Source organism: Hylaeus volcanicus, chromosome 7 (assembly GCF_026283585.1).
Source record: "Hylaeus volcanicus isolate JK05 chromosome 7, UHH_iyHylVolc1.0_haploid, whole genome shotgun sequence".
NCBI lineage: Eukaryota > Metazoa > Arthropoda > Insecta > Hymenoptera > Colletidae > Hylaeus > Hylaeus volcanicus.
Window position 1 is genome coordinate 15,289,802 of NC_071982.1, and position 27,943 is coordinate 15,317,744.

The 27,943-nt window shown below is 39.4% G+C and overlaps 2 protein-coding genes and 1 long non-coding RNA gene across 6 annotated transcripts in view; 1 reads left to right on the forward strand and 2 right to left on the reverse strand.

The window, feature by feature from the left end:
- LOC128879266 (serine/threonine-protein kinase PLK1-like) overlaps positions 1 to 18,150 on the forward strand; it is a 23,021-nt gene extending 4,871 nt beyond the window's left edge. Inside the window, exons 2-9 of one of the 4 annotated variants that reach the window (XM_054128252.1) lie at positions 5,703 to 5,807; positions 6,285 to 6,401; positions 7,000 to 7,214; positions 7,408 to 7,837; positions 7,933 to 8,387; positions 8,473 to 8,606; positions 8,815 to 9,113; positions 18,127 to 18,150. In XM_054128252.1, coding sequence (XP_053984227.1) covers positions 5,703 to 5,807; positions 6,285 to 6,401; positions 7,000 to 7,214; positions 7,408 to 7,837; positions 7,933 to 8,387; positions 8,473 to 8,606; positions 8,815 to 9,113; positions 18,127 to 18,150 — 1,779 coding nt within the window. The other 3 variants (XM_054128249.1, XM_054128251.1, XM_054128250.1) reach the window with 3 other exon arrangements.
- LOC128879269 (uncharacterized) lies at positions 50 to 2,146 on the reverse strand. Its single transcript, XR_008457591.1, has 3 exons — positions 1,709 to 2,146; positions 1,575 to 1,654; positions 50 to 1,487 (listed from the first exon to the last, which is right to left on the reverse strand). It is a non-coding gene; the product is annotated as an uncharacterized LOC128879269 (long non-coding RNA).
- Positions 12,743 to 24,564, reverse strand: LOC128879268 (fibrillin-2-like). The gene is made up of 19 exons (XM_054128253.1): positions 23,888 to 24,564; positions 21,909 to 22,217; positions 21,097 to 21,333; positions 20,870 to 21,014; positions 20,442 to 20,659; positions 19,898 to 20,050; positions 19,677 to 19,829; positions 19,421 to 19,558; positions 18,869 to 19,136; positions 18,393 to 18,577; positions 17,964 to 18,274; positions 17,263 to 17,843; positions 16,836 to 16,927; positions 15,958 to 16,283; positions 15,350 to 15,789; positions 14,922 to 15,246; positions 14,489 to 14,741; positions 13,893 to 14,022; positions 12,743 to 13,751 (listed from the first exon to the last, which is right to left on the reverse strand). The coding sequence occupies exons 1-19, from the start codon at positions 24,246 to 24,248 to the stop codon at positions 13,346 to 13,348; spliced, it is 5,031 nt and encodes a 1,676-aa protein (XP_053984228.1). The 5' UTR covers positions 24,249 to 24,564; the 3' UTR covers positions 12,743 to 13,345.
- Between the last annotated feature and the right edge of the window lie 3,379 nt (positions 24,565 to 27,943).

Below are 27,943 nucleotides of genomic sequence, written 5' to 3' on the forward strand. Positions count from 1 at the left end.
CTCTCTCTCTCTCTCTCTCTCTCTCTCTCTCTCTCTCTCTCTCTCTCTCTCTTCCTCCGTATCCTTTTCTTTCCTTTTTTTCTTCCATAGGCGGTTCACATGCACAATATACACGGTTCTCATCATTTCTATGCAGGACGGAATTCCTCGTGCCTATTAAATTAATTTCGTAGGTCGTGCTTCCTTGGGAATTCATTCTGTGCTTTCAACTATACAAAGAGAATATTTTAACAAATGTGTATCGTCCAATTAAACGTGCTTTAAGTGCGTTTTCATTGTCGTCGCCATCGCACCTCGCGCTTCCATCTGTCCTTGTAAGTTTGCGTTAAAATAAAAAAGCGTTAAAAAAAAAAATTGCAAATTTAACAGGGCAACGATGCATGATTTCCAAATTGCAGTCTCGCCGCATCTCGGGATGTTTCTTTGGCGCACCGCTGTCTCGACTCGTCTTGATGGAAGAGAAATTCCCTCCGCGTAACTAAAGGTGGCTATATTTGCAGCTCTTTGTCATTCTCTCCGGGTGACGGTAGATTGTACGATAGAATGCGTTGAATTCAGTTTTTTCAGATAATTTACTTCCACGCCATGCTTTTTCCTCGCCTTCGTTTAACAATTTTACCAACAACGCTTGGCTAAATTGAGGAGTCGCTTCTCTCTCGCGAGATAAAATAATACAAATCTTCCGAGTTCGCGACTTAATTTCCACGGATCCGCCTCTATATAGGTAGAGTAGATAACCTATGTCTCGACCTGGTGGCCATTACAATTTATCTAGACGTTCGAAGTTCATTAGCCAACGAAGTTTGCTCGACAGATTACAAGTACGACGAGTAGTTGCAATAACTGTAGAAGAGTAAGAATAAACAAATATGTGTACATTCCTTAACAGGTGGAAAGGTTGTAGAAGAAAATGGTACATATATAATTCAATAAATATAAATCAAAATTCAAATATGCCTTTGAATTTTTCTTAAAAATAGGCACGAACTTTCCGGACAACCCAATAATATATTGCGTCTAATAGCCATCAGGTTGAGACTTTTACAGTCCATTACACTTACAGTCCATTAGAAGAACAACAAAAGGTGAAATTTGATGACTATTACACGTCGTACATATGTATAGATATGAGGATCGTCTTGCACTGTAATGGTTATTAAGTTAAGACTCGCATAGGTTATTATTTAAGTTCATTGTAATGTAGATTAGCTTAAGGTTGGTACTCTAACATAACAAAACGACTTGAAAGTATTTCTGCTTAAACCATAAAGGCACAGAATTAATTTCTACGTGTAACAGTCGAGTGGTTCGTACCAGTTACTTTATACCAACTTTTCTCAAAACTAATTACGCAAGACTGTCTTTGAAACGCGTTTAAAACGGCTGCAACCCATCGTTTGCAAGGAACTCGACGATTATGCACTGTTCCACGCGGTGTGGTGTGTGGTACCTGCTGCCCCCTCATTCCTGTAGCCATGTAGCCTTCGCTGCAATTGACAATGCGAGGGAAAAGTGTGAGGGAACCTGACCTGTTGCTAGCTACTATATAGGTAAAAGTGAGGGCAATAACATACCATGGTAACCATAGTCGCCTCTTCCCTCGAACCTCTCATCGAGCGAAATATTTTATTTAATAATTCTCTTACCGCACTTTCTGGAATAATTTCAGTATAAATCTAGTTACACCGATTGATTACTTTGTACGTACTTGTAATCAACGTGATCCTTGTTCGTAGAAAGGCACTTCTCCATCGAGAGGATCCGCTATCTCGCATATTTTTCAAAGAACGATTCGCGCAACGTTGTTACGTCTGAAAATGATTGTTTAAATTGCACCAGTGACGAGGCAAGTTAAAATAGATAACGTAAACTCTCGTGGACGCGACATCGTTGCATCCTTTTACGTCGTTAACTACGGTTTTACCGTATCTTGATCACTTAAGGATTTCTCGCCTCTAATCGTTCTTTATCATTCTTCTCGGAAGAGTGACGCTCAATGCTCCTACCATGCGACTCGTTATTTCCGACTTTGAACGCGAACTGGCGATGTATTGTCTTCGGATAGAAAATGCATCGTGTTCGTAGCTGGTGCATTCTTATCTTTTCTGTTTTTATAGCGCGTATCATTTAGATTCTACGCGGGATTCTGTAGAATTAATTGGATCTAAATATTGTATTAGGTTGTTCAGAAAATTCGTGACAATTTCTAAGAAACATTAAAAAAAAAACACGTTTGAATTTTAATACATATTTATTGAATTACATAGGTGCCATTTTGTTCCACAACCTTTCCACCTTTTAAGGGATGTATGGATGCTATTTGTTTTCAATCACTTCGATATATTCAGACCTGTACCACCTACCAAAAATCGACATGGACTTTCCGGACGACCCAATATTTAGTTCGATAACAAAAATGAATCGCATTTCTGTTTGAAGTCCTCGCGGTTTTTACCCGCACCAAAACATCCGCGTTATACAAGGGTTGGCTGCGTTGCGCATAGCGCATATAAGGTAAATCAACGAAAGATGAAAGGTTAGGCTCAAAGGAAGCGTCGACAACTCGGATAAAAATAGGACGTTGAAAATAATGGGTCGAGGTTCTCCACTATTAACGAAGCAGTTCATGCTGGCGGTAGTATAAATAACTGCCCCAATTGGACAAACTCTTCTTATTGATTATTAGGATCGATGCTCTAGAAGAAGTCTCCTTTATCCAACGTATCTATACAGTTGACAATCCGAGTTGCTTGGGAAGCTGAGCTTTCTGGTATTCGCACACCTTTTATGGTAATTAACCATCGTTGCATACCGTTTAGCTCTTTGAAGCTCGCGGTTCAAACAAAAGAATTAAGAAGCTCCTCGAAATACAGTCCATTATTTATCAAGTTTCAGAATTAATGTGGAACATCAAATAATATGGTATTTTTCTCCAGTACTATGAGTGATTACCACCGGTGGTTCACGCTCGCGTGTCTATCAGATGGCGCGTACTACCGCGCCGTCCTGTGACAAGAAACACGGCGTGAACATGATGTACTACAAAAAGAATAATTTCTTAGATTATTAACTGGTATAAATCAGCAATTACAAACCCTCTAATAAACAATACACTGTAATACAGGCATTAACGGGCGATTTGTTGCCTACGTTACGTAAAGGAAACATCAAGATTGGTTAGCTTCGCTCGATTTCTAGGGCGACGAGTATGTCACGCGAAGCCCTTTTGCCTCGAAATCCCGTTCCTGATCGGTGGTTGCACAAATTTTAGACACTGATCGACGCTTATATGCACCGGCTTCGAGGAGAAAATGACCGCGACCGGTTTCTATGGTATGCGTGTACCTTCGATAATAAAGATTCGATTGTAGAGAAACCAGTCCGTTTACCGTCCGTTCGCTTTTTCTAATTGATATTACATTTACGCGTAGTCACTGTTCGCAGTTATTATTCGGGGTGACTCGATGCTCGATATGTTTCAATTTTATTTCTTTTTTAATATAATTTTTGATATATTAGGAAAAGTTTACTACGACCGTTTTCACCGTTTGAAATGTGAAACTGTGGCTACAGTGTGTATCCACGCCTACTATGCTAACACAGAGTGCACGAGATGCTTCTAAAATTCTTTCCCCGTCGCCAAGTCTGCTAAGGTTTGACGTAGTCGGATAAAAAGTCGACTAGTCGTCGGAACGATTCATTTTCTGGCAGCGATCGAGGACTGACGCGCGTCGCCGGCTGAGCTTGTAATCGTTAATAATCAACAAACGTCTCGAGCTAACGAATTAAATGAAAAGTATGCGGAAAGAGCAGGTGTTTGGGGGAAACCAATTGTAATTTTCGCAATTGGCATCGCTCCATAAACTTATTTGCCTGTCCATACACATTACTTACTTAACCACGGACAATCACAATATTCCTTTGGCACAACTCGAGCTTATTGTATCAGCTACGAACGAGAATACAAAAAAAAAAAAGCAATAGATCAGAAGACGAGATTGCATTCTTATCATTTCTAAGGTTCTATGCGTTCGTCACTAGTCTATGTGACTCACCCAAAGTGACGTTACCAAAACATTTGCTATCAGTCGAAAATGTAATGCGATGTCACACTTTCACAAGGACGGAGATGATGCGTCAGGCATAACACTACGAAGTCTGTCTCATCCGTGGCCTGAAAACCTTGAATCATCCTAGCTTCCGAATTCTTCAGGAAATTTCATAAAACCCACCTTTATCCTACGTCCACCTTTATCCTACATCCACCTTTATCCTACATCCACCTTTATCCTACATCCACCTTTATCCTCTTCTACCTCGAACCGTTTTCATTCGTTTCGCAGGAAATCGTGACTTCTGAATTACGTCAGCGTGACGAGAAACGAGCCTACGGGTCTGCAGTTTTTTGATAATTGGATAACCTTCTGTCTTTGATCGCGTGACGTCACAGCTGCGACAAGCGAAGTTTTCGCAATGATCGCGGGATATTTTCGAACGAGTTATTTTGGCAATCGGCCCGCCAAATGCAGTCACCCTTTTTAAACCGAGAAAACACCGACGTTGTCGCGTGTATTTACGAGCTATCGCATTACGAGCTCCATTAGTTCCCTCCGTTTGATCCTGTTGTATTATACAATTCGCATCCACAAAGATCTTTACGACTAACACGTTACCCACACGTGGATGACGAAGCTTTTTACTATGAAACTAAATAGCGGAATAGAATAGTAATTCTGAAACTTGACAATGTCGTGTTAATAGATAAAAGTGATGGAAATAGTAAATCCAAAGATGGAACATTATGTATCAGTATTCGCCATCTTCTTTGGTCTTTGCGATAAGACGATAAACAAGAACTCTGGGTACATTTTAGAAAGAAAATTATAAAGTTGCTATTAGAACTGTTGGAACTATTTCGTTCCTAGAATGTATCGGTTACTGTTTTAAAGAATTCAAGATTAAGAGGTTGGACCATGACTTGGCTGGTTTTGTTCGAAGCCACCATCCAAATTGATTATCCGAATGCAAAACGAAGAGTCGAACGTAATGGAAATGAATACGATTCGTTCCAGTAAAAGTATTCAGCGAGGGCGAAACGTGAATCGCAAAACCCGAGGAAAGAACGCAGAATGTCGTGGAAATAGTTTTTTTACTGGAACGTCCGTAAAACGTACCGTGGCGAGGTAATAAACGATAATTCAAAGGTGGTTGAAGAATGAAAGCAAGCATTCCCGAAGAAGGGAACCTTTCACTTGTCATCGAACAGAAAGAAACTGATGCTGCGAGAGAAATTGTAGAACCTAGTTTGAGAATCCTCGTTTAGACAAATTTATTGTAATATCTTTCTCTCGAAAATATTATTTTCTTATCGTTCCTTTCGATATGTATTAGGTTGTCCCGAAAGTTTCTTTCACGAGTTACATATAATATATAGTTTGCTTACAAATATACACGATAAGCGTGTTTACGTTAGCATTGCATAAGGTCTAAAATCAAAGATAATTATAATCAGTCACGAAAATCCTCGGACCGATATAACTTGAATCCTAGGCTATGTATGAAGGAAGGTTGTGTTTCGATCGGTAGAAACGTCGATCGAATGATCGATGGCTACTACCACTACTGCTACTACTACGAAACAAATATGTTATTGCTTATGCTAAATGTTAAATATGTTAAGTATGTTATTGCTTTGTTTTCAGGGTGGGTTCGCGAGGGTTTACCTGATGACCGATGTTAGCAATGGAAACCAATACGCTTGCAAAATGATTCCGAAAAATCGAATGCAAAAAATCCATATGCAGAAGGTTTGTATACATCGATTACAAAGTTTTGTTTATTTTTCAACGGTGAATTCAATCTATCGACCCAACTTTTCGCCAATGTTGCAATTGTCGCAAAAATCGATCCCTTTGAACAAAATTCCGCGTATAATTGTATTACTGTTCTTATTGAACAATTCTTTATTTCATAAAAAGTAAGAATTTCATTCGTTGCCCCTTCCCTGTCTTCGGAAATACGTTACATTTAAAAATTAGAACAGAAAGCATCTTTTATCATAAATGATTGTTGTTTTATTTCATTCGAACGTCATATCGTTCTTACTAAAAGTAACCCTTCGATTAATTACAAATTTATCCTTCCATTGTCTCGGATAAGTCACTCGACCCTGTCCGTAATATTACCTAAACAAATCGCAGAAAGATGGTCATTAAAGTAATCGTTTTAAGTTTTTTCAGGTGGCCTCGAAGCCCGCGAGAATAATATTGATCTATTCCTTGTAGATCGCACGTGAGATAATGATCCAGAAAGAGCTGAATCACGTGAACGTTGTCAAGATGCATCACTATTTCGAGGATAACCTTAACGTATACATGCTTCTGGAAGCCTGTCCTCGAAAGGTATCGTATGTCCCATACCCCATACCCCGTAGCCCGTAGCCCGTACCTACCTTCTCGCACAGTTTCCTACGGTACATTCTCTCTATACGCTGACAAGAATTTCCCAACCTTCTCCGTTCGAGCCAGCCCCGATCCCCGTTGTATTCGAAGAATGAGACAAGTTCGCCTGTTCGTACCTGTTCGTTCAGATAAAGCCTCCTTCTTCCGAGGAACTTCGTCGGAAAGATCAGCTAGATCTCGCTCAAAGGACCCTAGCTTACATCCGACCGTGCAAGAATTTATACCTCGTTCAAACCGCCAGAATACCGCTTCGATCCTCGTTTCTCTCCAACCTTTGCCGGATAATACGTTCACTTTCGAACAGAAATTCCTTTCTTGTGCAATATTGAAAAAAAAAAGGATTCGATGCTTTTGAAACCGTTGAGTCTTGTAGAGAGAGCAGCTTGGAAAGCGTCGAGCAGATTAGGTTGAACGCGATTCTATCGAAGTAACTCCCCACGAGGTCATTTGTAGGTCGATGTATACATATTTGATTTTTTTTTTTTTTTTATTTTTTAAATGCCACGTGTAAACGAAAGCTGTAATTTCTGTTTGACAGAGTTTGATGCACGTGCTGAGGTACCGTGGCAAAGTCACGGAGCCGGAAGCCCGCTATTACATGAATCAAATGGTAACAGGAGTCGCGTATATTCACTCCCAGAAAGTCGTTCATCGAGATTTGAAGCCAGGGAACATGCTCCTGTCAGATCGCATGATCGTCAAGATCGGCGACTTTGGACTGGCGACAAGGCTTGGCGATCAGCGGAGACGAGTGTAAGTCTTTCTTCTATTTCTCTTCAACCCTTTGCACTTAGAATCGGTTCGGTACTTCTAGAGATTACTCCCCTACATACAACAAAATTGTACCTCTTTAGAATATTAGTGTAGATATAGATGTGTTTAATACCCACGTGTATAATACTGTATAAATAAACAGAAAATTGTGACGCTCGATTTGTATGCACAGGACAATATGCGGAACACCGAATTACATCGCACCGGAAGTGTTGTATAAGCAAGCGTACAGTTACGAAGCGGATGTTTGGGCGCTGGGATGCATACTTTATGCCTTGCTGGTAGGGCATCCGCCTTTCGATACCGCGACATTGGCGGAAACTTATACTAGGATATGTAACAATCATTATCGAGAAGTCGACGACACGATGGCAAGTCCGAGTGGACAGGATCTCGTGAGATGGCTCTTGCAACCGAATCCTGAGCTCAGGCCGTCTTTGGAAAGGGTGAAGGAACACGCTTATCTCACCAAGGAATACGTACCAGTTTCTTTACCTCATACCTGTTGCTACGAAATGCCACACGCTTCGATAATTGATCCCATGTCGTTGCCTTCAATCACCTCCACCGCATCTAGAAATCAGAAATTCAATAAAAATCAGGTATATTTCCATTCGTTTACCCCTATCATAAAATGTCCATGTCTCCCATTTACACATTTACACGTTAACACAAATATTTGTTTGCATGCTTTCAGGCTTGGCCAAACATACTAGCGCAAGAAATATCGCATCGGTACCAGCAACAAACCATCCACATACAACAATCTCAGCAGCCGCAGCAGCAGCATACCAACCGATCTCAGAAAAGTTTGCGAAAAGCTATGAAAGTGATCAGCTGGCTAGCTAAAAGGTTTCCAAAAGTTCCGAAATTCAGACAACGATTGAGTAGCGTTCTCTGTCCTGATCACAAAAAGATGGGATACGTTGCGCAGAGCGTGTTGATGCACCGAGCACTGGAAACGTGCATCAACGAGATGAAACATAAAAACATGTTGCAAAATCCGCCAACCGCGGAGGACGTTGTGCCTCTTTTTATCACCAAGTGGATCGATTACTCTAACAAATACGGCCTAAGTTTTCAACTGTCTGATAAATCTGTTGGCGTTCTCTTCAACGACAATACGAAAATTAGTTACACACACGATAGGAGGTCAGTATCTTTTTCAAATACTCTTTTTTTTTCAGTCGGTATAGTTCTGGTTAATTAGTATAAAAATTTGATCTTATTTGCAAAGAAGAGTGGAGTATATGACCACCGAGGACGAAGTAACGAGGTACCATAAAGAAGAAGATGTTCCAGCTACTCTGCAGAAAAAGCTCGAGTTGCTTCAACATTTCACGCAATATATGGATAACTACATGACCGAAGGTAAATTGCATACACCATAGATTAATTGTCGCAAAAATAGCTCTATATAATTTTAAACATTTCATCTTTATAACAGTTTCGTTAACATATTCTAAATCCAATTGTAGTATTATAGTGCAATCGTATCATGAATTTATTTTGTTTCGCATAATGTAGATTTCAATATCCTTGACTTTTTTTTTATGTAAACAAATCCAATTTGTTCAAGGTGGTGAAATTAAGGAACACCGAATGGTTTCGAAGCAACCGAAAAATGTTTGCATACCACGAATGAGAAGATGGCTGAGAACGGACAAAACCATCGTAATGGAACTGACGGTACCTCTCTTACAAGTGAACTTCTTCGACGATCACACGAAACTAGTTGTTTCCCAGGAATCACCTAGCAGAGGATACTTGATAACGTACATCGACACTAGTAGGCATACCTCTTCTTACTGGTTAAACGATTTACGAGATTTTGGTTGTACGACTGACCTCTACCAACGTTTGTATTACGTATGCAAGGTATGTAGAGAATTTGCAGAAATGCACAATAACACGATTGCTTGACCATCGATGACACACCACAAGGTACGCTGCTTGGCGAAAGGTTGAGGTTTGTTCGATGTAAAAATGTGTCTTTTGTTAGCTGCATTCGTACAACATAACCTATTTCTTTACTTGATCAAAAAGTATCTATACAATTTGTTGAACTTGATAATATAAAAAAAAGCTATTTTCTTTCAATCTAAATTTTTAAATGATTACCACTTTGATGTATAAACTTTGTTATATCGTAACGTATAAAAGTACAGGATTTATCATATTTATATTAACGTAATTGTTAAAAATTTACCACATTATCTTATTATGTGCATTTTGACGTTTTAGAGATGCATAGGTGAAACTTTGAATTATACAGGTATATTAACTTAATTTTTACGATAATACGTATATAAATATTATTATCGAATTATTACAAAAACATTCATTGCCTGGAAATATTAGATCTCCCGTATTCGAGGTTTTGCATTAGGCAAAAAAGATATTTATATGTATAATAATTATTTTGCAACAATTCCGTTTCTACCTTAAAGAGATCGTAAGTTATTAAAAGCATTTAGCAAATACTACGGAAATGTATATATTATATAATATGCACTTAATAACGTATTTTACTATGTAGTATTAATAAAAAGATGTCTAAAGATAATAAGTACCGTAGGATACCGCACGTAAAATAAAGCACCGAGATTCGAACCCACGTCTTATTTTTCGTGCACTCCTACAGTACTAATTTTGCATCGCAGTAAATATTTTTATATAATAAAATGAAAGAAATAAAATAGTATCGAATTGTATCGTACATGTGTCATATATGTATATTGAATCGAAAACGTTGTCACTTATCAGTAATTACGCTTTGCTCATTCAATATATAGATATGACCAAATTTGGAATGTTCTGGGTGCAGCCGAATAAAAGACATCGTCGAATAAACTGATGGAAATGTCAAGTACGCCATATTCAGATCTTCTGATCAATTATTTCTTTTACAAAGTATAACGAACTTGTGATACATTACGTTTTATATGTTATTAAAGAAAATCGATAAGTAGGTAATCATCGCCGATAGTAATTTTACGATTAAGAGCCACTGTTTTACATCGTTTCTGTTTCTGAAATGTTTTATAAACAGTCTAGTGAAAAAAGGCAAGAGAAAAGGCAGTATGCTTTTGAAATATTTTTATTGTTATTATAAAGGATATTTAATTTCACATAGATGACACGTTATCGTGATAATATGCTTACCTTTGTAAAAAGTTAGATCAGGGCTGTCCAACTTTACGCCCAGGAACAATATTGTTATTATATAATAAGGTATTACATTAGGCATGATTAAGACTAAGCAAAACAAAACATACAAAAGCGGAAGCAATGACAAATTACGTTAATATTCAATTACAGTAGTAAAGTAAAGTACTTAGTAAGACGAAAAAGTACTCGAATAACATAAAAAAAAAGGTGAACGTATGCTTCGAAAAGAAACTTTCACCAAGGAAAACAAACTTACAAGACTTACTAGAGAAAACATTTAAAAACAAAATGCCAAGCATCCGTAATCTAAGTGCCTGTATGGAACAAGAATCTTCCTGTATCGTAAATCTAGATTTTCGATGTTTTACGAAAGTCTTATTTCTTGAGAGCTAATCGTTGAAAAGAGAAAAATACTTATGAAATAGCAAAGAAAACTGAGGGTACCAATTGGACGGCCTTGTCGTAAATTATACCAAATTACATCTATCGTTTGATATATGTACGTACGTACACGACAGTGGAAACGTAACGTTAAGTGGACCAATTGAATTGGCTTACAAGCGACATAACGCACACTAATTGTTTTCCCCGTAATGATCGTGGCGCGTAATCGTTTAAATTAATCCATTCACTCTTCCATGACAGACAATTTTTATTTTCTCGAGTGTACACTCGATTTAGGCATCTCGTATACCTAAGAATTCTTCCATGTAGTATTTAAAAATATCGTAATTTATACTTTCTACGCTGATCTGTACTTCGATGAAGGCTACGGCCGAATAAGGGTGTCGAAAGTATTCCCGAACCGAAACAAAGAATTTGAGGAAAGCTTCAAATCTGTATTCGAAAATGACCCGATTGAACGACTCGTCGCCACAGTGGTTCAAGTCGCCAAAACCCTGGCCAAAACGTTTCACTGTTCCAATAGATCTCTACTGATCTCTATTTTTGAGAAAAATGAGTCGATAGATTGCACTCTCGTATGGAAGAAACACGAAATACGGTATATCTCACTAGCTGGCAATACGTAATAGTGTACGCGATGTATATATGTAGATAGATATCTCGTTCATGCCGTTTTCATGTTTTTTGATACGGTTCGATACATAATTGTTCGAAGGTGACGCTAGTTTTACGCCTCTGCGGTGAAATACTAGGAATTAGGAAAGCGCGGATTAGGTATTAAGTCTCGCCAAGTTTATTTATTTTTGTATCATTTCGGAGCCACATGTCACGTTCTCATCTAAACGTGGTCAATACACTCATTTTTACTAAATGAATTATATTTCATTTAACTTGGAAATCGTTATAATACAGACTTATATTTAAAACTGCTTTTGAACGTTTTCGTTTCTGCATTTTCTATTTAATGACCGTATATCATGCCGAAGTTTTCGTCCGATCCAGTGATGACTCCGAATCACAGTGTACTTATAGTAAACGACGAGTGATCCCGATGAGTTGGAGTCATAGTCGTGAGTTGCATTCATAATCCATAATAACAAAGAAGGACTTTGAACTTCGCTTCGAAATTTTGAAGGTACATAATTTTATAATAATACAATTAAAATTTTTGTTTTAAATTTTTACAGATTCTACGTGTATTTCTCTCCTCGACTCAGAGGTCTAAAAATCCTTAGTAATCCTAGTCATGCTCTTTTATCGCTTTGATAGGATTAGAGCGAAAAGGGTATCACTGCCATTAGTTTACACTGCAGTAACGCGTTGTTGCTGTGTCTAGGTTGTTACATTAGATAACACTGTTTATTATTATTATTATTATTATTATTATTATTATTATTATTATCATCATCGTCGTCGTCATCATTTTTATTATAAGTGCGTTTGTTGTTACTATTATTAGTATTGTTATTGGTAATTTTTTATAGATCAGTTCGATTAAAATTAAATAGGAATAACAATATTAGCTTTTGACCATATATCGATACGTGTATTTAGTGTACATATACATGTATATGCATATTTAATCCTTTCGTTCATAAAACGGATTTGTTGTGTGTTTATGAAACACGGCGATTATTCCATGTCAACAAAATAAGAATGCGATCGAAGCGAAATAATATTTTGCGAGATTTACTATACATTACCGTTTAAGGACAAACCACGATAAAAATACCTGAAAATGATATAAAAGTGAAACAAGTATACGTAATTATGCAATTTTGTTCCAATGCAAGCAACGCGTTATAATTTAGGCACAGCGTACGATTCTCGCGACCCGCAGAAATAGAATGTGAAAACCATCTACGTTAATGGTACAGAAATTCATTGAAAGAAATCTTCATGTGCTGTTATTAGTTCAACTGTAACATAAGCCTGAGTAAATATAACTTTATTTCTCTAACATTTACATAACGTTTTCATATTATTATTTGAAATTACCGTAAGAGTCATCGTGATGGACACTAGCAATGATTTACATTAAAAATTTATAACAATAATACTTAACACAATGTTTCATAGCATTCATAATCAATATGCAATATTTAAATATTTTTAATACATTTTTTTATTAATCCCAATTTGATGATTTAACAAGATTAAACAATTTTTAATTGTTATGTATTTAAATCTTGAAGCGCCCGCTCTTCTTCTACCGCATATCGTTTTGGTACTAAACGGGCAAGTTTGCCGAAATAGAAAAATATGTTACTCCACACTTATCAATTTACTTTCCATTCATTTTTGGTTTCGATCTGTATTGTACAAATTGTTTTACAGTCTTACTAGATCATTTATAATCGAACCCATATTTCATACAGATGTGTATTAAAGATGTAAATTTTAAGTTTCCAAAGTTGATCCATGAGACGATCTGAACTGTTATCATTTTTTAACTGAACCACCTTGAAAAGAGTCCTTGTTTCGGAAGCTATCGTATATTTTGAATCGACGCCCTGCTTCTCTTACAAAAGTTGTTAAAATTCGTACTGAGACACGTAAATAAGGATTTTAGCTACCGCGCTTGCTGCAAAGACCGTGTTGTGATACACCTCCATGCTGAGGTCGAGCTCGATTTCTTGAGGACCTTGTATGCTTCTTGTCATTACTAACACAGCTTGAGACGGCGCAGGTCTTCTTAATGCAAAACACGATTCGGTGGCACGTTGTACACCAGGTGGAGCGCGTACATCTACAAACGCCATACTGAATTGGATCACAGAACCTGCTGGATGGTATCCTTTCATCTTGAATATCTCTTCCGGTCTATTGGGCGCTATTGGGAACATGCTGACGAGAGTGATGAAGTTGTACGAATAATGGAGCGGCGATGAATGGCAAGCTGTGTCTTGGGCTGAACAAGGCCACGTTCGCACGCATCGGCTAAAATTTTAATATTTCATTACACAAATTGTTTATTTGATTTGCTTTTTTATGGAACTTTTATGAAAACAAAAATTGTGATTAAGTTCATATCTAAGTAGAGTAGTAGAAATTGTTTGTCAATAGGAATCTGGCACCTACTTTTTTCTTTCGTGATCTCTGTGATACCCTGCTGGACAGTTTATTTTGTTACATCGAAAGCCACCTCTAGTATTGTGACAAATCTCATCGGATCCTCTGCACGCATTTCCCGTGCTACATTCGTCGATATCTTAAAATCGATAAAAGATTAATCGTATTTGAATGAACGACGACTAACGATGTTGCGCGTTTTGCGGTCACGAGGAATTCAAGAGCGCACAGATATAATTTACGATTCAGCTGGTGGACCAGATCTTTGAAACTAGGTCAAGTACAGATTATACTACATAATTGCAAGATAATGGAGCCGGAACGCGCGTTAATAAACTAGAACGGTGCTAACATGGTGCGTACATCGCGTTAATGCTTTGTTACTTGAATCTGCATTCTACAAATATATTTTGCGTACAGAAGATTTACGCTATAAGAAGCAAAACTGAACCAATCGTACAAATATTTCTGAAACATAGGGTACATTATCGAAATCACTCGTGGCAAAGACATGGTTTACCTTCGCGAGAAACAAATACATATATAGTACATATATTTGCCTACATATATGAGAATTAAATTTAACTACGTTTAAAAAAACGTACCTTCGCAAGTACGTCCACTGAGTCCAAGTCTGTAACCATCTGGACATTTGCAAGCATAGCTACCAGGCGTATTCTCGCAAATTCCTACGCACAGGTTATGGCTTTTAAACTCTGTGCATTCGTCAACGTCCGTACAGGAACGATTGTCGGGGTTCAGCCTGAATCCACGCCTGCAACTGCATCTGTAGCTACCAGGAACATTTGTGCACATGTGCTGACACAAACCAGGGATTCGCTGGCACTCGTCGACATCCTAGAATTTTCAATATAGAAAGTATCAGGACAGTGGTAATTTTGTCAATATAAAAAGAAGGATTTTTTAAAAGTAGTTTTATGTTAACACTTTATTTACTGGTCTGTTTAGGAACAGACTGTAATTTAAGAAAGAATCTTCTACTTCAGCATATGTTAATCTAAAGCTGACTCGACTTACTCGACAAACATCATTGTAACCAGCAGCGTTTTCAAAGCCACTTTCGCAGATACATCTGTAGGAGCCAGCCGTGTTCTCGCAACGACTGTTTGATCCGCAGACGTTGCCGTAAATGCTGCACTCGTCGATGTCAACGCAGTCCTTGTTCGGTCCATTGACGTGTCCCGACGGACACACGCAAACGTACCCACCCAATCTGTTCTCGCAGGTTTGATCTGGAGAGCACTCGTGGCTACCATCCGCGCATTCGTCCACGTCTATGCAATACTGTCCTGACACGGGGTCCAGGGTATATCCATTGCTACATATTACTCTCGATGTGCACCTAAAATTTAGTTATCAAATCACTACAATGACTTTAAATTGAAAAAGACATATGAGCCATTTACGTTAACAAATTCTCATAAGTTTTATAGCATCATGTATACTTGTAAGATCCAATGGTGTTGATGCATCGCTGGGTAGTTCTGCCACAAAGATTCGGATTCAGCTTGCACTCGTCTATGTCTAAGCACTTGTTTCCAGGAGCAAGCTCGAATCCGCGCGGACAAATAGTTGGCCATTGAGTTGTCAACAAGGGAGGCGTGACGGGGGACGGTGTCGTTGTGGTGATCGCCAGCGTTGGAGCTCCTATTCGAGGCTGTGCAACCGGTGTACGTGGATTGCGATCGCATCGATACGAGCCCAGTGTGTTCCTGCAATGATACCCGTCTCCGCAGTCGTGGGTACCAAGGCTACACTCGTCGTCGTCTTCGCAGATCTCCGTCGCGGCGTTTAAAGTGTATCCCGTACCGCATGGTAAAAATCGCGTACAGGTGTAACTTCCTATGGTATTGTCGCATCTTTGCGTTGGCAAACAACTATCTTCCTATAACAGAAAACATCTCTATCATTTTAGGGTGGAGGTCCATGGTGAAGGGGCTCAAGAGGAGATAGCTAGTAGACCTCTATTATCTGAACTGTCTCGACCCTGAACCTGCTTAAGGATTATATTGCATAAGTGAGTTTCCTAAATAGCTCCCCTTAGGCTTTTTACCTGAATTTGACACTCGTTGATGTCCACGCAAGCTTGAGTCAAATTGTCGCGTTTGAAACCAGTCTTGCAATTGCAAGTATAGCCTCCCATTGTATTAACGCACTGCTCGTTGCTGGTACACACGTCTTCCACTTCACGGCATTCGTCGATGTCGACGCAACCCCGATTCCTGACGAATCTGCTACCACCGGCGCACATCTGGTTTGCTGTCGCTGGTGGTGTTCTAGTGGCTGGTGTCGGGAGCTTGGCGCAGCTGTAACCACCTGGCTGATTGTAACAAACTTCGCCTTTGCAAGAGTCCAAACCCTCCGCGCATTCGTCTACATCTATTAAATATTAATTCATATTTAGTGAGCGGCCTTACGATGGTTTCACGGATCCTATTCACGAGTAACATGCTACCTGCACATCTATATCGGTGGATGTTTGCATTACCGTAAGAAATACCTTACTTTTATCTTGGTTGCAATTAAGAGTTGATATTACAGCATAATTATACTGCAATGTCGCATCGAGTTCTCATTATTTACGCTAAAGCAATGCACAATGTAACAAGGCACGTTAGAAGTCGCGTTATACCACAGTGAACTAGAGAAACAGCGGCTACATAGAACCAGAACAAATTCGCATGCACATAAACACTTAATGCTAAAACCAAAGAACGTGTAGCCTTGAAACGTCTGACATACTATACTGTTAGAAACGTCAAGCATTACACGTTCAGATAAATTTATTTGTGACTTTCATTCTGAAAAAATGTTATAAATTATTAAGAAACAGTTTACAAAACCTGTGAAGTTGAAAAATGTTTCCTTAGTTTGATATTTCTTATACATTAAAGTTGGTTAATATAGGTATAACAACTGAAACTCGTGTACCTGTGCATCTTCTTAATCGAGGGTGATACCTAAAACCGGAAGGGCAGGCTGGTTTCTGACGCTGACGTCCAAACGTTGCAAGCCTTTCGCATCTAAACGGACATTGACATAATTAGAAACCATACCACTTTTCTCCTTGTTATTGGGGGACCAGAAAGTAATGTCGCATCTTTTACATTAAATTCAAACAAATAAATTTATAACAAGTTTTTATTTTTAATCAATTATGTAATCGCCCTCGTTATCAACAACCATTTGTTATCTAGTGTGCAAATTTTCAATATCTGATCGATAAAAATCAACTGGTGTACAATGAGCTGATATATGATAAACAAGTATTGACATTCACAGAAACGACATTACTTTCTGGTCCCCTTAATAATAACAAATTCTGATAATGTGTAACTATTAAATTAGTATAGCATACTTGTAAGTGCCAGGTAGGTTGATGCATTTTTCCGAATATTTCGAGTCGCACTTGTATTGACCCGTGCTACACTCGTCGATATCTACGCATCGTCTGGCAGCTAGAGAGTACTCGTATCCAAACTCGCAGGATGGTAGCCTCGTGAGGCACTCGAAGCTGCCGTTTCTATTCACGCAATACTGGTGCAATTCCAATCGACATGTATGCGTGTTTTCCGAGCACTCGTCGATATCGATGCAGCTGCCAGCGAAAGAACGCTTGAAGCCGCTGTTGCACGGCGGTATCAACTCGCAGATGTAAGAACCGTTCGTGTTTACGCATCTGTGAGTGCCCTGAGGGCAATCGTGTCTGCCCAGGAGACATTCGTCGACGTCTTGGCAACCCTTAGTCGTTGGACTGAAGTACCAGCCAGTGGTGCAGAGTGGCGAACACTCGTAACCACCTGGAGTATTGTGACACTGTTCGTGGTCCCGACAACCTGGTCCCGAGACACATTCGTCGACGTCCATGCATTCACCTGTTACCAAGTCTCTCGCGTATCCGCGTTTGCAGGGCTCCACGTACAAGAAGGGGGCGATGTTCTGGAAAAATTCATTTCATTTAATCCTTTCATCTGTACTAGTTATATCGAGTCGTCCGGAATATTTGAAGTATATCGGGATGGTTGGTCAGGAAACGAATACTCTTCCAATCGATCATACCTGTAGTTTATTATATTTTGAATCGTACTTCGGTTTGGTGGTCGTAGTTGTCGTCGTTCGTACGAATGGCTGGCAACGGTAGGAACCATTTGTATTAACGCAGTAATGGGTCGTTGCGTTGCAAGAATGTAACCCAAGTACACACTCGTTTATATCTTTACAGGAGACGTCGATACTGGTCATATAATCGGTATTATTGGGTGGCTGGAATCCTGGTGGACACGCCGGTGAACATCTGTATCCACCTTCAAAATTTACGCACTGTTCGCCAATTCCACAGTTTGACAAACCATCGTTGCACTCGTCGATATCTATAAAATTTCTTAATTCGCATCAAAGTAATAATAGGTGAGTGTATATTATAACAATACACAGATATTTCAATGGGAATGTAAAATGTTTAAGGCGTTTCTCAATATTTGTCTTTACCAATGCAATCTTGGATTTGTCGATCAAAAAAGAATCCTGATTCGCAAATAACCGTTACATTAGCAGTTGGAGCAACCGCTGTCGGAGAAATTCCAATTTGCGGTTCGTGTTCTCTCTTGTACGAGAAATCATTATAAGCACCGTCTTTTCCATCCAACCTCCTCCCTTCGTAAGATAATTCACACCTGGTCAAAAAAAAAGAAAAAAAGAAAGAAAGAAACAGTCGAACAATCGAGTTTAAAAAAAATATCACCTTGTAGAGAATGACAAAACGAAACTTTTTTATATTTACAGTTTATTTATACGACCTTTAGTTTCAGAGATAAAAATGGAAAACCTGCAAGACCTTTTTCTTCAAATTCAATTCTTGCAACGAACTTCTAATATTTCAATTTTCATTTTCGGAACTAAGCGCCCTATGAATCAACCGTAAATATAAATAAGTTTTGTCTCGTCATTCGTTTCAGGAAACATACCTGTAGCTACCAATTTCATTGACACACTTTTCGTCCGCGTCGCACGAGTGCAACCGCTCTTTGCATTCGTCAACGTCGACGCATGATTCTGTAGAATTGTTCGTCGTCTTGTATCCCGCAGGACACGTTGATAGTTCCGTCTGATCAACCGAAGGGAAGGGCAACGAATTATTCGAAAACGATGCGCATTCGTAGCTACCTATCGTGTTTTTACACGTGGCGTTTCGTCCCGAACAAGGATTATTCAACTCGATGCATTCATCCACGTCTAGAAACGATACACGTATTATTGCAGGAGTCAAGCAAAGGAAATACATTTACTTACATGCACAAAGGAATACAATACATGCTGGATCAACACAGATTCACGTGTTAAGATACGAAAGATAATTTCCAATTACGAAAATACTCATGCATGGATATACCTACAGGAAAAATGTAATACATAAAAAAGGAGAAATAATTTATTACCGATGCGGCTACCTTAAAACTAAAAGAGACTAAAGGTGAACTTTGTTCGATCGCGTAATAATTTTACAAATGAACATTTACCGATGCAAGTACCCAAATTGATACTATAGGTGAATCCTTTCCTGCATTTTACATCGCACTCGTAAGCACCCTCGGTATTTCGACACTCTTCCGAGCCGTCGAGACAACTGTGAATTCCTTCTGCGCATTCGTTTACATCTACCAACGAAAAGTTAGAAAGATCAAGCATCGTTTAGCAAAGTGTAATTATATCGACTATTAAATTCTACAATTTCGAAAATCAACTGCTTGCAGCAATTATACATATAATACGTACCTTTACACTGTTGCGATAATTTATCAAATTTAAATCCAGCTGGACAAGATTTTATTCCCTTCATTTCGAGGCAATTGAAACTACCCTGCGTATTGACGCAAAACTTTTTCTCACCGGGACATGGTTCTGATAGTATCACGCATTCGTCGATATCTGTGAACGTCATTTGAATTAATTCACTGTAATTACATTAGGACGAATTAAGGAATTTGAAAGTATACCTGTGCAGAGCTTAGTAGCAGGATCCCATTGGTACCCAACAGGGCATTCTTCGTACGGTGTGTCCCTGGGATCTTTCGAGGAGCACACGTAGGAGCCTATAGTGTTTTCACATCGACCAGAACACAAGCCCTTTTCCGTGCACTCGTTCACGTCTATGCAGTGGGATACACAATGCCAACAGAAGTCACGGTGGACAGAAGCGAAGTTACAAGACAAAATTGTCAGGACGCAACATATGTAGAACAAAGCTCGTGACAAAGCTCGTTCCATCAAGCGAGTATAAAATAAAGCTCGAGAATTATAGAAAAATAAAAAGATGTTCAGCAACGTCGACAAGTTTTTGAAACAGAATGGTGATCTCAAGCATTCGAAATAAGTAAACGTACGATACAAATGTTCATTTCGTGGAGTCCGATCAAATGCATAATATTAATAATATGAATCATTAACATGCACTATGTACAGTGTATTTACGTGTGTACATTTGAAGAGGCAGTGATCTCTTCAGAAATTAGCAAATTACAAATTAGATTCGAGACTTACCGTCACAAACCTGTCTGGTAGCGTTATATCGGTAACCGTTCGGACAAACTGGTGACAAGTCACTCCCTTCGTCTGGCCTTGTGCTTTTTTCCCTATCCGATGATCTGGGAATGCAAGAACGTCCATCGTTCGCTAGGACGTAACCAGGATTGCAGCTACATATCACCGCGACTCCATTATCCGTGCAACGTTGCTCGCAAGGGTTTGTCGATTTACACCTGGACAATAAAACATCTTATAATTACCACACCGGAATAAATAAACAAAACAAATCGATACTAATCGTACACATTTTGAAGAACTTTTCAAATACTTTGAAGGTGTTGCACTTGAAAAATAATTGATCATTTAAAAATGCAGGCTCCTTTCGTGCGATTATCTTTAATCAGAATAAATATTCACTGAATATCGATAGAAAAAATATATACCTGTCAACCGGTAGGTTTTGTCTGCAAGTTTTCTCATCTTCCAGTAAAGTGAAACCTTCGCGGCACTTGCAATAGTAAGATCCTGGCGTGGGAACGCAGATGTCGGAGCATAATCCTTTCATGAGCTGGCAAATGTCATCCAAAGCTGAAAGTTAAAAAGAGAAAAAAAAATTTAAAAAAAAAGGAGTATAATTTTTACAAATTTTATTTCAACGATAATCTCTTACGAGGCGTAGGAACCGACGGCGAGAACGATGTCGGATTCGATGATTCCTGCGTTCCCGACGAAGAAGAAGCATCGGTACTTTGGCTCGGTGAAGTTCCATTCGTAGAATCCGAAGTGAACGTTGTCGTGGTGCTCGGCGATGCTTCGTAACAACACTCCAGAAACGCTGGATCCCATGGAATACCAAAGGTGAATCTTTTGAAAGCGCACTCCTGGCCCATAGATCCAGCCAGGATACCTAAAATGCCATAATTACGTTAAATGTTAGAATCGATGGTGGTAAACGTCGCCTGATGGGACATGCAAGCGTGAGCCACCGGTGGTACACGCCGCCAGATGGGGCGTACAAGCGTGAGCCACCGGTGGTACACGCCGCCAGATGGGACATGCAAGCGTGAGCCACCGGTGGTACACGCCGCCAGATGGGACATGCAAGCGTGAGCCACCGGTGGTACACGCCGCCAGATGGGGCGTACAAGCGTGAGCCACCGGTGGTACACGCCGCCAGATGGGGCGTACAAGCGTGAGCCACCGGTGGTACACGCCGCCAGATGGGGCGTACAAGCGTGAGCCACCGGTGGTACACGCCGCCAGATGGGACATGCAAGCGTGAGCCACCGGTGGTACACGCCGTCGTGAACGTGTTAAGTAAAAATATTTACGTATCATTTAGTATATACAACAAAGGGAGCATAATGGTTTCGTTTCACTCCTCGCAGATGACTTTACCTAATTTTTATTAACGAAGTTTCTTTATCATTCTGGTACTGAACCCAGTTCTATAAAGATCATTGCACCCTTTGGTCCAGTTACCTAATTTACAGCCCTCGCAACAGTCGCGATGATAATCGCCGGGTCCCAGGCGTCTGGTTTTAGCGCCAGACTTAACACATGCTAAACCAGCACGTGCATCCGCTTTCCCTTTCTGGCATTGCCGCTCGTGATACTCTCTCACACAGCAAATGTCCACAGCCTCCAAGCAGAGACCTTGCTCCACTGTCGGCACACCGGGCACAGGTCCCGCGAACTTCTCGCAACCGAGCCCTTCCCTGGCCCACGAAGTCCCGAGCTCGCAGCATTTCTCAAACTGGGCCTCCATTATCCCCTCGATCAGTATGGCACCTGGAAAAAAAATGTAATTACGATCAAATCTTGTTATTCTCTGATTATTCGTTGTTATGTTACAGTTAAGTTTAACAAAATTAAGTAATTCGTCCCTTTGAAAGTTTCCAGAAGACGACTGAAAACGAGGAAACAACGATACAGTGTTACGTTCGAGAGCTAAAGGTGTACCGACAGAATTATCTCTTATCTGCACACCATTTTTCCGAGCTCCCGACAGAATTAAAGTCCGTTGTGAAATGCTTCCTGTTGTCGCGTCGAATGCTACGATAACAGGCTAGCCAGACAAAATTTAGCAAACTGTGTTCTAACAATGTAGATAGATGGCAAGGGTTTTGTACAAATTCACGAGTAAACGGTAGGAAAAATGATGGAGCAGGAGGGATTTGATTCTTCGCTTACTCGACCCTGCAGCCACCAAGGACAGCTGAGAAACTGATAACAGAAACAACAGGGACAACTTGGTGAAAACTTGACAGGGTAACGCCACTATTTTTTCGTTATCCTTTCATTAATTTATTTCTTTTATACGTTATTTGTGCTACACGCTGTACGTAAGACTAAAACTTCTTAGAATATTATCACGTGACGTAATTTGGATATAATGCGGTCCATAGGACACAAAGAATAGTCGATTCGAACGATTTAATTCTATTGTATCGTTAAACGTTTTCAATCGCATCAATTAGATACGTCCACGTAAGGTATTGAATGAGTGATCCTGTAAAATTCAGTTGATCCATAAATCATTGAATGTTTCATTTGTGAAACGTTTTATTTGTGTAACGCCATTAATTGAATCAAACATTCAACGTCGCTAAATTACTTTACCGGACAAATGCCAATATTCGGTTTAAAAAAACATACATTTCGTTTCTCTAAAAAAAAAAAAAAGAAAAACTGTTTCATCTTCGATTAGTTGCATAATTACGCGTCCTTAATTATTGCGTCCTATATTATCTCGGAATATTGTTTCAATTTAAGCGTTTCAAGGTACTCGTCGAATGCGTTCTCTTATCTCGAAATTAAAAAAAAAAAAGACAGATTTAACTGGAAAATTATGAATTAAAAATTTCTGGTTTCTTTAAAGATAAGGTTTGCTTTAGTTCGAGGAACGAAGACGGTGCTTGTATACTTGCTATACAGTGTTTGAATAGAACCCTCTATAAATCAGTAAGGAGTATACACGTCGAGCAGTTAAAAGGAAACTCGTGATTTGTTCAATGATAAGAGTGAAATGAGCACGTATGCATCGTTGTTCCATTGGAAAACTACGCAATGCTTTTCGGGTAATACAAATACGCGTTAATCTGAGGTAGCAGTGCTTTGATTTTTTAATACTACAGTTGGACGTAACAAAGTAATTATTACTGTGAAAGAGAACGTTAGAAGAGTGAATAATTATAAATACGACAACATTTGCATTATTTCTCAAGTATTAATTGACATCTAAAATGCTCGCTGCTAATTGTCGCATCACTCGCTTCGAAGATGCAGCACGATATACCTACCGAGTCTATCTTCAATTACCGATTCCGAGAAAACAGACGACCCTCGTATTGTACGCGTTAGTTTGCCGGCAAAGAGGTTCGCTATTTGCCTAAACCACATTCGTCGTGCGATTGGTCATATTATAGGTAATCCGAAAAAATAGCAATGCGAAGTTTCACCTCGGTTCCAGGGGAAGTATTGGTCCAATTGGATGGCCAGCAGCAGGAAAAAGCACGCGCGTAGATCGATTAATCGGGACATCTTCTTTCTTCTATTAGAGCGTTGAATATCACAGCGGACCTCGAGCGAGTCCTTTTCACCGATTCGAAATATCGCCAACGAAACGTACAGGAAACTCTGTTTTGTTGCCAGCGCGCCGCACGAGCGCTCAGCGTCTATTGAAACGTTTAGTTTCCCGGTGCCGGCGTTTTCTTCTCTGCACCTTTCTATGCGCATCTCGTTTCTTCCTTTTGAATTCTCCTCTTCCACCCCACCGTACGTTTCTTCGTCGATCTTCGATGCGCGCGCACGCTCACACATTAGAATGATCTAGCGACAGCATCGATCCAATATTTGCGCGAGATGCTTAAGGCATTTTTTCTCATAAATAATACGTGTTGCTCCTACGTGTTAATTAACGAAATATGCTTAATTTTCACCGAGGAAGTAGAAAATAATTTTTATAGACTGAGACACCCTTGGAAAATCTTAGAAAAATCATTACTTTAGTTCTGAAAAATTGAGTTTTCGCTTTAGTGAGAAACTTTCTATATGTTTTCTGTAGAGTTCCATGAGATCTATAACGAAAAAACGGTTCGATACAAAATGTACGAATTTTATAAGACCAGGCAACCGTTTATTTATACAAGGTGTCCCAAAAATGTTGTAACACATTGAAAGAGGTGGTTCGGGAGGTGATTTGAAACAACTTTTTCCTTAGCGAAAATGTTGTCCGAGGCTTCGTTGAGGAGATATTAACGGAAAACACTGACCAATCAGAGCGCGCGGATACCGTTGGAGCGGCCGCGGTAGCGAAGGCTGTGTGCTAAGCGGCCGCGCTTGTACGCAAACAAGCGACTCGACGTGCATCGAAGGCCATTGACGCGGCCGCTTAGCTCGTAGCCTACGCTACCACGGCCGCTCCAACGGTATACGCGCGCTCTGATTGGTCAGTGTTTTCCGTTAATATCTCCTTAACGAAGCCTCCGACAACATTTTCGCTAAGGAAAAAGTTGTTTCAAATCACCTCCCGAACCACCCCTTTCAATGTGTTACAACATTTTTGGAACACCCTATACTTTTCTTTCAGAAGAATTGAAATGTAGAATCTTTGGATAGATTATTATTTTTTTTAAATTTTTATTCAGTTAAAGGTTTAATAGCACCAAACTTTATAAACCTTACTACATTTTGTATAATACGTTAAAAAAATAATAACGAATAAGAAGAGTGGTGCCAATTCAGTTATAAATTGTAAGGGGGCGTTGAAGGCGTTGCGACAGCCCTGGTCTTGGTCATAGGACTAACTTCCGCGGCATATGCTACTCGGTTGCTGTCATGAGCACAAAGATCCTTTTTTTGCTGATGTACCGTGGACAGTAGACGCCTTGTTTATCTCGCGAATTTCCGTAATGCCCGCAGAGGGTGGAGGGGGGTAAATCTTGGAAAAATACGTCCTCTTTGTGCTCGTTTCACAAATCGACCAAGTAAATGATCGATTTAAAAGCATACGTTCCCTTTCTTTAAAAATCCCATTTTATATTTAGTTAGTGGCACAATCATTTGAACTTAATTATTCCTTTCTTAGAGCAGATTTATCGGAGTATCGATAACGCTCGTATCGATGATTAACACTGAACTTACCAACGTTTTATTTATACCTAAATTTGACCTGCAAAGCTATCGAAAAGTGTGCATCGCGAAAAGTAGTAATTCGGTCGAGGAACCGTGATCGTGTTAACGGGGTTGCGATGACCGTGACACGCGCAACACCGTGTCGATCGTCTGGATCGTCTGACACCCGAGTGACAGTGTCTTGTGTTGTGAAAAAAGTCGAATATTTCGCCATCTACGTCTGCCGTCTGTACGCTTACGCATCCCCGTCGAACCTGAAACGTCTTTTTTGCTTCCTCCTCGATGGTAGCATATGTACGGCCCGCTTATATTCTAGGAGGCCACCGAGAACTTCAGCCAAACAACACGTAACGATGATATAATACGAGGAAGCTGATAAGTTTCCTCGACAGGAGATGGGCATTATCCTTTATAACTTCCTCGCGAATTTCTTCGTCCCCTTTTTATGAAGTTCTATTCAGTTCTATTATCGGTGCAAAGTTATTTTACTGATTTTCCATGTTGCAAAAATGTTCGTAATAAATAAACCCTTATAATTATGTTTCATTCATGATAGAATAATTTTTTTTTAGTATTGAATAATGTTTAATTAATCCTTTGTAACCGAAGCATTTTTTTTTTAACTCGACCATATCAAAAGATTATACTAATCAATCAGCCTTAAGTAATGAATGGGATGCATCATTGCCCCAGAGAAACTAGTAGTACCATCATTGTTAAATAATATGGTTTATTATTAATAACATTCATTGCATTCATATTTTGCTATACATATATAGAAGCACAAACGCCAGTTAATGGACACACGTTTGGTATCGCCATCTAGCGGCCGTTCTGTTCAAAAACATAAATTACAAAACTTTTCTCTGTGTATAAATGTGATTTTACATCATAATTATCATAATTCAACATCTCATTGTTGATTTGTACACTAATACTTGATTGATGTCAAGTTATTTAAATAATTAAAATTAACGAAACATGTGGCGCCATCTCTCGGGGAACCGCTCAAGTTTGTCGTGAAATAGTTCCGACCAAACACCGCTAGATGGCGCCACTAAAATGGAAATATTCAAAACTCGAATTCCCTGCTTTTCTCTTCATATAAATGTACTTATACACTGTAAGTCCCATAATTCAACTAATGATCGCCGAATAGTACAATAATAATTGTCCAATGCCTAGTTTTTTAAATAAATAAGAATACCAAAAATGTAGCGCCATCTAATGTCAGGAGGCGAGAACTATTTCACGACAAACTTAAGAGGTTCGCCGAGAGATGGCGCGCTTTTCTCTTCATATAAATGTAATTTAACACTCTGGCTACCATAATTCAACTAATAATTGCCGATTTGTTCACTAATAATTGTCTAATACCTAGTTTTTTAAATAAATGAAAATACATTACACCCGTATAATCTAAGAACTACAAAAATTGTATATCGTTTCTAATAAAACAAAAGTGTGTATTATAAGTGTTGATATTCAATTCTTTAGTAATATATTCCGAGATTGTTTGCACATTTTGAACTGTCGAAACATTCTGGATTGATATGCATGTTTCGACATTCTTTCAGATCAAGATCGAGATCGTAGAAATCACGTCTCGTCCTTCTAACACAATCTATCATCTCCTTTACACTTCCAGACATTTCCTGACAGCTCCCAATACACACTAACAACTCCTACCACCCTCTAACACCTTCAAACACTCTCTATCGTCTCCAAACACCCCATAACACCTCCCCCCCCCTCTCCCCACCCCGCCGCCATAATATCTCTTAACTACTCCTAAGGGCTCTAGACAGTTCCCTTTATTTCTCTTCAATTTCTAGAATGTTTCCTATTAATTTCTGTCTGTCAGTCAGGTTGCCTAATTCAAGGGGGTAATTTTCGGTACATTTCGGAATTCTCAAAACTTCAACAATGTTGCAAACCCAACAATGTTGCGAATCGCTTCTCCCGAAACTTCAACACTCTGCAAACCCAATAAAGTTGTGAATCGCTTCTCCCGAAACTTCAACAATGTTGCAAACCCAACAATGTTGCGAATCGCTTCTCCCGGAACTTCCACAATGTTGCAAAGCCAACAATGTTGCAAATCGCTTCTCCCGAAACTTCCACAATGTTGCAAAGCCAACAATGTTGCAAATCGATTCTCCCGAAACTTCCGCAATGTTGCGTATCAAATTCTGGCTAAATTTTACTCCTGGTATCAGGAGAACATGATATACGAGGAGGTGGCACGAGGAATTTAAGGTACGTATCAAATTCTGGCTAAATTTTACTCCTGGTATCAGGAGAATATGATGTTCGAAGAGGTGGCACGAGGAATTTATGGTACGTATTAAATTCTGGCTGGATTTTTACTCCTGGTATCA

Coding starts and splice junctions, on each gene's coding strand:
- LOC128879268 (XM_054128253.1), bottom strand. CDS start 24,248: ATGTGTGAGCGTGCGCGCGCATCGAAGATCGACGAAGAAACGTACGGT. Junction 18,578..18,868: donor AATGAAATTGGTAGCTACAG/GTATGTTTCCTG, acceptor TTTTTTGACCAG/GTGTGAATTATCTTACGAAG. Junction 14,742..14,921: donor GTTACAATGATGTTTGTCGA/GTAAGTCGAGTC, acceptor TGAAAATTCTAG/GATGTCGACGAGTGCCAGCG.